At 40.4% G+C, this 15,000-nt stretch overlaps 1 protein-coding gene across 7 annotated transcripts in view; it reads left to right on the top strand.

The window, feature by feature from the left end:
• LOC127062827 (transcription factor Sox-6-like) overlaps positions 1-15,000 on the top strand; it is a 171,880-nt gene that overhangs the window by 138,455 nt on the left and 18,425 nt on the right. For all 7 annotated transcript variants that reach the window (XM_050991656.1, XM_050991657.1, XM_050991658.1 and 4 more), the window contains one exon: positions 3,417-3,633. In XM_050991656.1, coding sequence (XP_050847613.1) covers positions 3,417-3,633 — 217 coding nt within the window. The remainder of the gene's footprint in view (positions 1-3,416; positions 3,634-15,000) is intronic.

The following is a 15,000-nucleotide window of genomic DNA, read 5'->3' on the forward strand; positions in this document are numbered from 1 at the left end:
TGTGTGATAAGTAGAAACAGTGTGATCTGTGTGAACTTATTCACGTTAATGAGTTGAACTATTTTACTTTTCTTTTTCTTTTTTTTTTTTTTTTTTTTATATCGAAGATAAAAATTATTCGCCTTCGTGTGCGATGTTTTGCATCTTAAATAATTCAATGATCGATCATCGATCTCGCTGACGTACGACGATTCGCAGGCTAAATTTATGAAAGGAAGAAACGTAGGTGATAATTTAGAAGCAAACGACATCCTTGCGTGTCTCATCCTCGGGAATCTTGAATGATCTTCTCGAAAAAAAAGAAAAAAAAAAGGAAAGGAAGAAAAAGAAGAAGAGGAGGAGGAGGAGGAGGAAGAAGAAGAAGAAGAAGAAGAAGAAGAAAAAGAAACACTTGCTCCTAACGTCCTAAAACCTTTCCACGAAGGTCAGAAGAATTTTCTTCAGAAATTCTCTCTAACACGCTTTTCAGCGTGGAACTGCGAGGAATGAAGAAGTTGTTTAGGAACAACGTAACGAGCCGTGGCATACTCGAGACCTACCGTGTAACAGCTTTGTTGCGTGCTGCAACTCGCGAACGTATATCATTACTCGGGCTTTAATCTCATCCACTAAGAACGCACGAGTCATATTACGAGGCGTGTGCTCGTCTATCCATAGATATGGATGACCAGTAACTAAGAATACAAGAGAGAGAGAGAGAGAGAGAGAGAGAGAGATAGAGAGAAAGAGAGGGAGAATGCCTAACGTCCTGTACGTTGCCTTAAGACATTCTAAATTTAAACGTTATTCGATAAAAGCCTTTGGAACGAGCGTAACGTTATTCCGAGTGAGACCGATAACAGCGTTACAAGACGTCTTCTCTATTCTATCTATGTGTGACGTGTTCCCTATCGAACGAGCTTTTCTCGTAAACCTTTCGTCTCGAGAATGTTACGGGGAGATTTCCAACGTTACGTATAATGTATTTTCATCGTCGATCGAATCAAAAAAAAGAAAAAAGAAAAGAAGCAAAACTCCATGGATAATCGATTATTTATACGTCCCATTTTTACTTAATCAAAAATCGAACTTACCAGATTATCAGACGTGATCGATTAACCGATCGAACGTATATTTCCGATTAAAATAGATATCTAGAAAGATCTTTCGTATTTATTTTACAACATTTGCAATATTTGCAAATTCTATTTAGAATTTGTGTAGGTGAGTTATTCATGTGTCCGTATATGTGTACGTGCGCGAATGTGTATGTATTTTACGTGGAAAGACAATTCGGAAACTAATTGCGTACAAAGAGAAGCCACCAGCGAGGTGTCCATTTATCTCTTACCCCATCCGTAGGAAATAAAGCCCTTCGAATCTCTTAGCGCGTAATAATAATAACAGAATGAGCCTTTTGTCAGGAGTACCAGGGTGGCGGAAGGCCAACAGGAGAAGCGAGGTCACTGGGCGCGAATAGAAGCCATGATCCTCTCTTTCTCTCTCTCTCTCTCTCTCTCTCTCTCTCTCTCTCTCTCTCTCTCTCTCTTTCTCTCTCTTTCTCTCCTCCGAGCAGCGATATTATCGGTCCAAAGAAAACCATGCACAGCCGGAGCCTTTCATGGACGAGCGCGGATAAGAAGCCTTCTTCGCTAATTACAGGCTGAACGTAACGTGCACCCAACGTTTCTAAAAGAACGAACGTTCTTTCCCTGTACCCTAAGCGACCCTGAATATATTTTATATTGAAAAGAAAAAAGAGATAATTAAAATTAGATCGTCGTATATTTAGAGATTAATCGTTATTCAATTACGATATATATATATATATATATATATATATATATATATATATATATATATATATCAATTACGATCGAATAATCGATAAAGTATCGTCTTAATCTGTTGCAAAATTTATTATATCTCCCATTATTGAAATTTATACACGCGTGCATATGTATCTATTTGAAAATATCAATTAATTCTCATTCAAATGAATAATACTATATCAAGTAATAAATATAAAAGATGAATCTGATAGAGAAATAGAGATAGAGATAGACAGAGACAGAGAAAGAGAGAAAGAGAGAAAGAGAGAGAGAGAGTAGGTAATTCTCGGTGAAATGAGACCAGAGAATAAAGTCAAAGGAAAGACAAGACAAGAGAGAAAGAGAGAAGGGAATAAGAATCTTCTTTATATACTGCAGCATCCGAGACTTCAACGCCTTGGACATGCGTCGACCTAGATTACGAAGGACGGTCTCTTCCGACGTTTTACGATTCTTTCTTTCTTCGCTGGGAAATCTTTGCGTTGTCCTCGATGCGTTGAATGAGAAGTCGTCGGGGTAGCTCTCGTTGTCCGGCTGAGAGTGATTCGAGAGAGATAGATAGATAGACGGACAGATAGAAAGAGATAGATAGAGAGAAAGAGAGAGAGAAAGAAAGAGAGAAAGAGAGAAAAAGAGAGAAAAAGAGAGAAAGAGTCCAACGATGCTCTCTCTCTTGGCAGTACCACAATACCGGCAGGGTATCACTTATTCGTGGTCCATTTTCCCTGACATAAAAGAGGCAGGAAGAGCCTGCGGCGCGCGGCGAGAGGAAACTCTCGAGGATTGAGAATCGAGAGAGGAGGGACGGAGTGCGCTCCGGGGAGGGCCCATCACGGGTGCAAACACTCGCTTCACCGTGATTGCGTGGCCGCGACCCTATCTATTATTCACCTGACTCCCGACCTCTTCCTCTTCTACCTCCTCTCATCCTCCTCACCAGTACCATTACGTTCCACTACACTACTGTCTTCTTTCGTGTTGTTCCTACACGAGCTTTTGCATCTACTATTTCGGACTTCTCGTTCGGTCTTCGAAAGGCTGCCAGCCTTTTTTTCTTTCTTTTTTTTTTTCTTCTTTTTTCTTTTTTCTTTTTTTTTTACAAAGCACTCGTGTCCTTGTTAACTTCTCGTTTCAAACATTTCTCTCTCTCTCTCTCTCTCTCTCTTTCTCTCTTTTTCTCTCTCTCTCTCTGTCTCTCTCTTTGTATATACATGTATGTGTTTGTACGTTTTTATAATAGATACTTGCGAATTTGTATTTTTAGATCGGATATTATTTATATGCGATCTAAGTGAAGCTAATCGTCATCTTTGTTTTTGTAATTGTTATTAATTTTATTTTTTACGTAATATATCAGAAACGTCAGGAACATTTATGAGAATTTTAAAAATGCGATATATGAGACAATCGAGTATGGGGATTAATATACGATTGATAACGCTCGTTACGTGTCCTCTAGAAAAATGCATTTCAAACCGGTTGTCAGGGAAATGTATGTAACTGTACGATTAAAATAAAGAAGGAGAGAAAAAAAGAAAGAGAAATAGAAATAGAGAGAGAAATGAAATAGAGCATGATCTAATGGCATCGGTTCTATGTTTACAGCGGAAACGCCGGTAACGTGGCGAACAACGTGCCTCCTTCGCCCCCAGCTGCAAGCAGGATACAAAACACGGAAGGACAGGTTCAACAGGACGGTGCAGCGGCCCTTCATAGGGTCCTCTGCGCCGAGAGCATCGTTGAGAAAGAACGCAGGCTCTCCGAGATGATCCTGCAGCTGCAACTCCTCAGGGAACAACTGCTCCAGCAGCAGGACCAGAAGGTAAGATTTTTCTCAAGAATAAGCATTTAGATACATGCCACTTCCTCGTACTTTTATAATCAAATATTTATGAGAATCGGATTTAATCCAGGATAAGATCTTGGTTTGGTTTCTTTCTGCCTTTCATTTTTTCTTTTTTTTTCTTTTTTTTTTTTTTTTTTTGTATACACGTAACGTTATCTAGTTATAGAATTAGTAGTAGCAGGGAAAAAAAGAAAGAAAGAAAAAACAAGATTTCCGTTTGTATATTTTATACGATACTAATAGGTAATTCCCGTGATATTTAAACGTTGCTACGTTGATTCACACGATAATCCTAGATATCTACATACGTTCAAAGCTATCACCGAATCTGTCGGTTAATCGATATCATTGCGTTCCGTTTCCGGTTGTTAGATAGATCAACCATAACGCCTTATTCCTACTACTCGCACACGGAAGACGTTTCCGCTCGTAAAAATCGTATTATTCTTTGCGTTCCGCATATTCAGTCACGTATTACTTTCGGAAGGATGACGTATTTTTTCGTAGTCTGTAAAAACACGTTTTACGTTTAAACAGGACCGAGACAGGGAATTAATTACTTTTGCAATCAAGCGAAACAATTGTCACTTTATAAGTTTTGATAGAAAATGAAATTTCGTTCTATTCTATACTTTACCAATACTACAATATGTCTTTTCATTTACGTTTTACCGATAACGAGGGGAATAATTTGCTAGCGAGATTAAGTTGCGTTTCGGTGGTAACGATAATTTTACCGTTGTGAGTTAATTTATTTTAATTATGTTAGAGATAGAAAGAGAATATTCAGAAATAAATCGACTTTAATTAAGAATAATATTAATTTATATTCTTCGAAATATGTGTTAGTCTTACATAGATAGATAAAGTAGTTATGTAGGTAGGTAGGTAGGTAGGTAAGTTATAAAGCGATATAAGGATTATCGAATAATGCAATTATTTATGATTGACGCGAGATTAACAGCAGGAGGATTGAAATAAGCTAGGATCGTCGTCCCCGAGCTCGTTCTCATTTTTATCGATAATATCCAAGAATATATTCTCGTATCTTTCTAATAACGTTCGAAAACTCTAAACTCATCGTCGTATATCGGCATCGGTGAAAAACGATAACGATTCTAAGATAATTAACTGGCCATCGATACGAAACGAGCAGACTCGAGAACGTCCCAAAGAAAACAAATCGAATCGGATTTGTTTCTCGCACGATTTAACGACTACAAATATAATCGGCCGGACGAAAGGAAAGGAAAGAGCGCGAAAACGCAGCTGGGAACATGATCCGAAATGTTGCCGTAGCCATCCGGATCGATCGTATAACACTATCGTGACAACATATAACAAGGAGGAAGACTGTGCGAACGAAATTAACGATTACCAAATAGACAGCTGAGATTTATCGATCTCTCCTGAACCCAAAGACGCGTTCCAAGCTCTTCTCTTGAACCGACACGTTCCGATCTTAAGATTATAATTATTAATAGAAAACGGTACGTGTCAAATTATTAAGATGTCGTATTTAACTCGCGCCTTTAGCTAATTCATTTGAATTTATATGGAATCTCTCGTTATTTTTTCGCGCGCGCGTGTGTGTGTGTGTTTGTGTGTGTTTGACATATAAACGATCTCTTCAATTTTTTTACGAAAATTAAAACGAAAATTAACATCGGTCTCTTTAAGACGATCCGTTATTCTCGTCGATAAGAAATATAATCTATTTGATTAATAATATATTTAATTTATATGAAATCATATCGATATCGCTACGATCGAGTCCCTCAAGCACAACGAGAGGAAAAATAAAATTGATGGAATCGTTTGACATTCTTTTTACGATAATGAAAGTAAAATCAAAAGTTTGACGCCGATCGATGTTACTTTTTTAGTCCTACACTTTTTTTTAAAACACGTCTTTTTCCATACTTATTCGATCGACTTCAAATTGGACGAGATATAGTTACCGAACGATCGTAAGAAAGTAATAAATGTCACATTTCCATAATTCATTTGATTCAATGAAAAAAGATGTATCTGATGCATCGACTTTTCGACATTCCTACGACGTTAGTCGATATAGTAACGATATGGATTTGAACGGATCGATCGTAACATAAATATCGCGTTTCTCTATTATCACGAAAAATCTTTCGGTCGACGTCCTTTTAAAAACTTATCCTGATATAAGTACTTAATTTATATATATTTATATATATATATATAAAATTCTTTCTTTTTTTATCACAAATATCTACATGCATCAATATTTGTCTAATCACTGCTCTTCTTAAAATAAAATTCAAAGCAAGAATAAGAAAAACTACCTGCACACTGGTAATTTGTCTTTTAGACGATAAAGAAACAAAAAAAAATATCAACTAAGAAGAAAGAGAAAGAGATAGAGAGACGAATAGAATATATTATATTTAAGCTTGTAATACTATCGCGATGACTCGATGGTTCTCGCGTGACCTCGAAAAATGCACGGGTCATCGCGTGGATGAGAGAATACAAGCGGCATGCTGCCACCGATGCCACTACTACCACCACCACCACTATCACCACTACCACCACCACCACCACCATCACCATCGGCATCATTGGCATCGGGAAAAGAAATTGCAGGAGGCAAACCGTCTGTTCCACGCAAGAATGCAAACGCGTGCAGATAATGCCCACACACGTATTACCGTCATTATGCCGGTCATTTACGTTCTGTAGAAACGACTTGCTCGCTTCCCTGATATCCCGCGAAATTTTGCTCACGGCAAATTTCTACGAACTCGTTTAAGCAAACACACCATTTTTCATCGTCGTCGTCGACGTCGTCATCGTCATCGTCATCGTCATCGTCATCGTCATTTCAAGGATACAAATACATTAACGTAGTACAGTAACTATAGTAGATACTCTTATCTCCCGAATGAATTTTCGTTATCTATGTTTTCTATAATCTCATCGTGACGAAAAAAAATTCGTATTTTTGGAAGTGTCTCTTCCCGTTTCCGTGAGAGTTACACGGTGAATGAATTCGAGTCCGTTAGGAGGAACGACTTCCGAATATTTCATAAAGTCAGTTCGAGCGTTAGCGTAAAATTAGTTCGCACGAGAATGGCAAACGTGCAGGAGATCGGTGCGTTTCGTGTTTCTCTCTTTCTCTATCTCTTCTCTTTTTTGAATGAAAGAGAGAGAGAAAGATAGAGAGAGAGTTGACGAGACGAAGCTGTGAAATTTCATAACTGCCTTCCAGAATTATTTTTATCATCTCGAGAACGAATCGGGAACGTTCGTTATAATTACAGATGAAGAAGATACATTTTGACGATTCAAGAATGTATAGTTTTCCACGAAAAAGATGATGGTTATGTTGTTGCTGCTGTTGCTGCTGCTACTGTTCCTGGTTGTTGCTGTTCTTAACGTAGATACGTTAGAAATAAAACAGAAGGTAATTCATAAGAAGACCTAGAAAGGCTGTCACGTAAACACGATTACGAAGTTTGAAGTTGCAACAACAGAGAAACACTCAACGAGATTAATGCATTTTGATTCTTGAAACTTTCCACGTTAGAGGAGTACGATGTAATCTCTGTCAAATGACGCTGCGATCTACTACGTACCTGCCTACCTATCTAACCTCCTTCATGAATTGCAAAACGTGTGTCTACTTCTTCTTTTTCTTTTTCTTCCTCTTCTTCTTATTCTTCTTATTCTCGTCGTTAGAAAACTCTTTTCGATATCTTTGAACGCGAAACAATGACGAGTGAAAGGAGAACGTAATGACTGGTAACTTTCGATTCAATTCTCAATTATTTTCTCAATCTCTTTGCTCGTATAGAAATCGATATAATTATAAACTAAGAAAATAGCTATCGAATTATACGTCGGGCCGACAAAATGTATTTATTTAATTATTTATTTATTTATTTATTTATTTATTTATTTATTTCTTAATTGATTGAAATTACACTATTCCAGAGAAAATATTACACGCGTCGTGTTTTCCAATCGATCTATTGCAGTTCGTAATAACTTGGAAGAAACGTCTCGATCACGTCGAGTTACGCGGTCATCGAAATCATCGAAGAGAGAAAGCGGCCGATCTCTCTCGCGATAAATCGCATTCTTCCGGGCATCGATGTCTTCGCATAAATCAAACTCTCTCTCTGTCTCTCTTTCTCTTTCTTTTCCTCTTTCTCTTTTTTTTCTTTATATTTAATCTGACTAGATTCCACGATGAGATCGGTATTAACAGGTGATATCTATGACACGCTGAAATAAGTACATACTTTCTTGAAGAAAAAAAAAAGAAAAAAGGAAAAAGAAAAGAAAAGAAAAAGAAAAAGAAAAAAAGAAGAGAGAAAAAAGGAAAGAAACAAAAGGAAGAAATGTGAAGTATGAAAGGAAAGCTCTCGGAAAATCATCGGGATAAAAGAGAAAAAGATCGAGATACATAGATAGATAGATAGATAGATAGATAGATAGATAGATAGATAGAGAGAGAGAGAGAGAAACGCACACATAAAATTCTACTCTCTCACTTCCTCTGACGCTTACCATTTCACGGCGACCATTTGATCGGCGCCCTAGGAGAAAGAGTAGAACACGTTCGTCGTCGAGGCGGCTGCTGCAGAAGCAACGACGGCGTTTGCGCGAGCCGACGGCGCCTCGACGGTCGTCGTCAACGTTTAAAGCGGAAGTACACGCCTCGGAGGAAAGCACCGACTTGGGTAGAAAGGAGAGATAGAGAGAAGGTAGGAGGAAGGCGGTAGTCTCGTCGTACTCTCCTCCTCTCGGGTCGCGGAGGGCGTATAGTAATGTTCGAGTTGGCAGAGTCGGGGTCGACTCGAGTGGGGGCTCCCTCTCCTCTCTCTCTCTCTCTCTTTCTTTCCAACTCACTCCCTTTCTCTCTCTTATGCTCTCCCTTTTAGTTCTCTCCTTTACCTTTCCACCTGTTATGCGATTCTGTGCCATGCTGTATTGGCACAGGTGTGCGATTCTGGCCGAGAGAGATAGAGAATGCTTGGATTACATCTACCGTCCTTTTCTATCGTACTCTCTCTCTCTCTCTCTCTTTCTTTTTCTTTTTCTTTCTCGCTCTTCGTCGGACAAACGAGCCGAGCGATTGCGTGGGCGGCAAAGATCGCGCTTCCCCCTCTTTCCCTGAGGCGCCTTCACATGTTCTCTCTCTCTCTCTCTCTTTCTCTCTCTTTCTGCCTGTACCTTCTTAGCTGCACCTGTACAGGAGCATATCGTCACGCCCAGTGTTCGACCGTGCCGACCTCGTGCCGCTGTATTATCCCTCCCCCTCTGCACCTGTCTCCCTTTCTCCCTCTCTCTCTCTCTCTCTCTCTCTCTCTCTCTCTCTCTCTCTCTCTCTCTCTCTCTCTCTCACACTCTTTACTCCCTCTTTGTACCTCTGCGTACTTTATTGACACTCGAGGCGAATGGTGCGCGAGCAACGCGCCCCAACTCGGACCACTTAAACTCCAAACTCACGCGAAGAACTCCCGCTATGGAATGTGAAATTACTCGAGGATTATAGAAACGTGTATTAATCGTTCGGAAGAGTTCGACATTGAACTTTGGAAATTCATTAATCGAGAGTAGAGGAATCATCGAGCATCTATTCCTATAAATTTTCCACGTCTAGACACCTTACAAAGATCAAATCGAAATCGGTTGAGATACTCAAGTTACATCGTAAGATGGAAAACGATACTCGATTATCATTATAATCTATTTCAATCTTAACAACACTCGTTAAATGATTCGAAAGAGGAGACGGAAAAACATGTACTGAGATCGAAATACGCGCGTAAACATTGTTATATAAATTCAAGCTGAATAATAGAAAGGAATCGACTAGCCATAGGTATCATCATCCTTTTTCCCTCGTCCGTATTGTATCTGTCCCAAACATCGATGAACAAACGCTTTCAACGATGCCGGCGCCATTATCGTATCTTCCTCGCGTTCTCTCGCGTTCTCTCTTCGTCCCCTCTTCGTCGAATAAAAAGCGAATAAAACAAAATCTCTATAGGTGAAAAGAGAGAGGAAGAGAGAAACGACGAGAGAACTATAGCGAGAAAGCTTGCATCATTGTATCGTCGCGAGTAAGGGTCGTTAGGGTGATGTCCGTGTACGTGCATCGAGGTCGACGAGGATGAGAACAGAATGAGAGAGAGAGAGAGAGAGAGAGAATGAACGCTATATGGGCAATGGAGATGGACGCGTGAGGGTGGGAAGCAACGTGCGGGTGCGCTTGTGCGTACGCCCATACGTTTGTCCATTTGCGTATCGGCCAGCGCTTTATGGGAATTAGCGGTGCATTGTGGGCTGCCGGTGGGTAGCCAGTATGTGCAGCCGGTATATGTGGGCGGGCTGTGTTCAGCGATGCACGAGAAGCGAACGACGCGTCGTTGGAATCCCTCCCACCCTTTCCAACCCTCTTTGGGAGAGACAAGGAAGGAAAAGCACGGTTTGATGACAGAAAGACAGAGAGAGATACAGAGAGAGTGGACGATATACACTGGGTAAATAGAGAGGAACGGAGGAGGAGTGATAGGGAGATGATCCTTTCTCTCTTTCTCTCGCTCTTTCTCTCTCTCTCTCTCTCGCTCTGTTTTTCTCTCTCTTTCTCTCTCTCTCTCTCTCTCCCTTTCCCTTTCTCTTTCTCTCTTTCTCTGTGTCTCTGTTTGTCAATATACGAGCGATATGATCACCAAGTATAATCACGGACAGAGACGAGAGCGTCGAGCTTTCTGTCAATAGAATGCTACTTTGTGACCCGGCATGTTCCCTCTCTTCCTCATCCTCCTCTTCCTCTTCTCATCGGTAACCTCTCACATTCGTCGACGTTCCTATATATATATATATATATATATATATATATATATATATATATATATATGTATGTATGTATGTATGTATGTATGTATGTATGTATAAAATATGTATGTCGTGTGTATGTGCGTACATATGCATGTATGTCTACTGCGAGCACGCGCGCGTGTATATATTGTACCAAACGTAGCGCACAGTATTCGCTCGATCCTCCGTGGAGAACGAACGAACGACTCGCGCAAAAGCCACATAAGTATAGTATTATATGATATACATCATCGACCAATCCTATGCAAGTTCTCTCTGGTTCGTTCCGAGCGATGGATAGTCCGTCATTTTACCTCTAGTACAAATTTATTTCCCTCTTGCCCTTTCCACGTTCTTCACGCGCGAACAACTCGTAACGATAGAGCGAGTTCTGAGCGTTTGCTAACGAAGGCTATGCGTATGTTTCATCTGCTATGAGAAACGGAAAGAAAAAGAGAGAGGGAGAAAGTGTACATACCTATAGTATAGTATAGTAACGAGCGATCGATTTGTACGAACGACGAGTTTTCCGAGTACTTTCACGTATTTTTTGATTTTCCCCGAGAAAGTCTCTCACTCTCTTTCTCTCTCTCTCTCTCTCTCTCGTTTATTTTTTCTCTTTCTCTTCGATGACGACACTAAACGGACGAAATGAACGCACGCGGCAACGCGTTTTCTTCCCTCTCTTTCCCTCTCTCTCTCTCTCTCTCTCTCTCTCTCTCTCTCTCACTCTCTTTTTTTCTCTCTCTCTTATCAAACGAGGGGCATCGGTTTAGAATTTTACACGGTCTCTAGCTCTCTCGTCCGTGCCGAGGGACGTTTCGTGGTGGAAGAGGTAATGGTGGAGGAAGAGGAAGAGAAGCAGGAGAAGGAGGTGGAGGAGGAGGAGGAGGAGGAGAAGAAGGAGGAGGAGGAGGAGGAGGAGGAGGAGACGCTCGTCGGTGTATCTTTTCGAACGATCAAAGAATTATCGCAGTCGAGCGGCAAGCCGACGGTGTTTGCCGTTTGATCGTGAGGCAACGATGCGTGACTTTGCGCGTTACCCGCCGCGACTGCGGCTTCCATCCACGAGCGTTAGCGAAAGAACCGAAAGAGGAAGAGGCTGGTTGGCATGTTCTCTGCATCACCGCGCCACCGACGGACGATGAAGAAGAGCAACCGAACACGAACGTACACTACGTGCATGTCGCTGCCAGACACTATGCCGTGTTAACGGTTAACGCGTTAACGCATTTCTCCCGTCTCCCTCTCTCTCTCTCTCATCTTCTCTTTCTCTTTTTTCTCATCTCTCGCTTCAACTTTAACTTTACTCTTTTCCTTCTTGTTCCTTCTTGATACGCGAGTACAGACTTTACGTTCCCTCTTTCTATCCGTTCTACCCTCACCAAACCAACCCTTTTTACCCTTCTCTCTCTCTCTCTCTCTCTCTCTCTCTGTCTCTGTCCATCTTTATGTATGTGTATTCAGTATCTCTTCGGTGGAGGCCGAGGTCTCGGGCGGGTCCTCTGCCCTCGTCATGTCGTACTAATGCATGTAATTGCAGCTAACCTCATTAAACCCACCGACTGATGCCACTCGCTCAAATTGCGTCCTCTCCTTTCCGTTTCCTCTTCGTCTCATCCCTTTCCCTTCTCTCACTCGCTCACCGAACCATGCTTTGCTGCATTTCCGTCGGTCCTTCTTCCTTCTCTTCTTCATTTTACTTCTCTCTCTTTCTCTATCTCCCTTTCTCTCTCTCTCTCTCTCTCTCTTTCTCATTCTCTCTTTCGTTCTTTTTCAAATTCCATTCACGGTCGTCTATCTTCCTTTCTCTCTCTCTTTCTCTTTGTCTTCTTCGTTCGCTCTCTCTTTGTTCCCCTTAAGAATCAGCCGGTCTTCGTCTTCACCTTTTTGCTTCTTCTTCTTCTTCTTCTTCTTGTTTTTGTTCTTATTCTTCTTCTTGTTCTTGTTCTTGTTCTTCTTCTTCTCCTTCTCCTTCTCCTACCTTAAGCTTTTCCTCAACTTCTCTCTCAGATTTTGCTTCTGGCAGCAGCCTACGGCTATCACGTTCGCGCCTTCTCTCCTCTTCCGTCATTGTTTCATCGTCGTCTTCTTCGTAGTCGTCGTCGTCTTAGTCGTACGTGGTGATTCTCCCAACGGGAATATTATTCGTTCCTCACAGTTTTTCGACCGAATAATTCCTTGCAATTGCGAATAACGCTCGACAATTCACGATAATTTATATTCCCGTCTCTCCTTCGCTCTTCTTCATTCTCAACTATTTATATTTCCATTTTCGATGATTACTTGAATAGTTAATAAAATATGAAACCAGAAATAAAGGGTATTTAAATTTATATAAAAAGAAAACTTTGAAATAATAAAATATAAGAATACATATATATATATAAATGTATGCATGTATGTGTGAATACGTATATATCCAATATATAAACTCGCATCGGTTCGCAAAATAGTCCGAGGAAAAAAAAGAAATATCTCTCTTTTTTCCCTCTCTCTTTCTCTCTCTCTCTCTCTTTCTCTCTTTCTATCTTCCTCTTTCTCTTTCTCTTTCTAGCAAAAGTGGAATCCGGTGCACGAGTGACGTATAAAAATCGCGAAAGCTACGGATTCTCTCGTAGCACGCTTCAATCGAATTTGCCGCGTCAAAAGCGCGCGCGTGTTCCTGTTTCGGTTGGAATCGAATTATTGCTCGAAAAGAGACACTCGCGAACATCACCAACACTATCAGAAACCCTCGTCGAACATTTCGCTTGTTCTCTGCTCGTTCGAAAGCCGTTGGCCGCTATCGCGTTCGTAAAGAAAGAAAAAAAAAAAGGAAAAAAAATGCTATCGATATATCTAGTCCCGCATTATCAGAGGGGATAGCTTCCCGATTCGAATCAGGATCGCTTTTCGAATATATATTCTTTCTCTCTCAATCTCCCTCTCTTTCTCTATCTATCTATCTATCTATCTATCTATCTCTTTTTTTCTCTCTAGTTCCAACATTCTCTCAGATTTATTCCATTGAAAATTCCATCGAATCAAATTAACGATCGTAACAACGCTCGTTCCTTCCTTTCCCACATTTTTCGGATATGGTGACATTGATATTTCTACTCTCTTACTTTCTTCTCTCATTCACCCTCTCTTTCTCTTTCTCTCTCTACATCTTTTTCCATCTCGCCCTTCGAGGATCATCGTTTGGTATTACCCTCACGGAAATGCCAACGTGGCACTTACCGACTTCCACTCACGTACTGGCATTCTATTAATTTTCTCGGTGTCGATCTCGTTTCCGACCGATAAATTTTCGCCCAAGGACGTCCCATTCGTGGAAATTCCATTTCGTAAAACGTTTCTCTTCATCTGATCTACCCGCCCGTGTGCATGTGTGTGTCTGTGTATCATTTTTTCTCTTTGCTTTTACGAAATTTCTAAGTAGATATCTGCCTACGTGTTACACACATACATATATATATATATATATATATATATATATATATATGTATATATATGGCATGTATGTATTGTGTGATTATTTCTTTTGGATTATAGTTATCAACGAGTTACGAGTTCTCGATCTTGAAAAGCCACGAAAAAAATGCCTTTAGGAGTCACTTCTCTTTGATGTCCCCCTGAAGTACTTCTAATTGGTCGAGGGAAACGGAAAAGTTCGTGTACGACGATGATTACGGAACAATTATGTCGCCATGGCGGACGTCTTAACGCGTGTAAAAGGGTGCTGAACGGACGAAGATTATGCGAAGGCATGCGTAATTCACTCATATTATTCTTTCTCTTTCTCTCTTTTTCTATTTCTTTCTCTCTCTCTCACTCTCTCACTTTCTCTCTCTCTCTTTCTCTCTTTCTCTTGTAGCTCGTAACACCTTTCGCTCGAGCGTCGCGTACACCGTACGATTTTTCTGACGAGAAAGAAAAGAACTCTCACATAATTACTCTTCTCATTAACATTGTGCCTCATTGTTCTCCGTGGATCGTTAGCGTTCCTCCCTCTTCCCATCTTCCTCCACCCACACTTCGAATCACCCCTTATACTTTTTTTTCCCTCGTAGAATGGACGAAAATAATAACGCACCTTCGAGCTAAATTGTACGTAGCCCCCAATTATAATTATTATCACGCGTCGCGAGACAATCACGTTGAACTTTACCAACGTGAATCCGTACTTCGGTATGTACCACAACTACCCCTTTCTTCTTTTCTTCATTCTTATTTCTTCTCGAATGTCTACGTCTTAACGTGTATGACATTAACGTTGAAGAATCTACCGATGATATTCTAATTTGTAAAGGAAATTATTTTTTAGAATCTTGCGCAAATAAATGCGATTTGTTAGAACAGAATATGGATGATTTTTTTTCTGTTATGCATATATATATATTTTTTTTATTTTTGTTAAAGCCAGACATTAAAAATGAGATATAACTTCGGCCTTTATCGTCGAAAATTCATTGTCAATTCGCGTGGATA

The sequence above is a fragment of the Vespula vulgaris genome, chromosome 3 (genome assembly GCF_905475345.1).
Source record: "Vespula vulgaris chromosome 3, iyVesVulg1.1, whole genome shotgun sequence".
Lineage (NCBI taxonomy): Eukaryota > Metazoa > Arthropoda > Insecta > Hymenoptera > Vespidae > Vespula > Vespula vulgaris.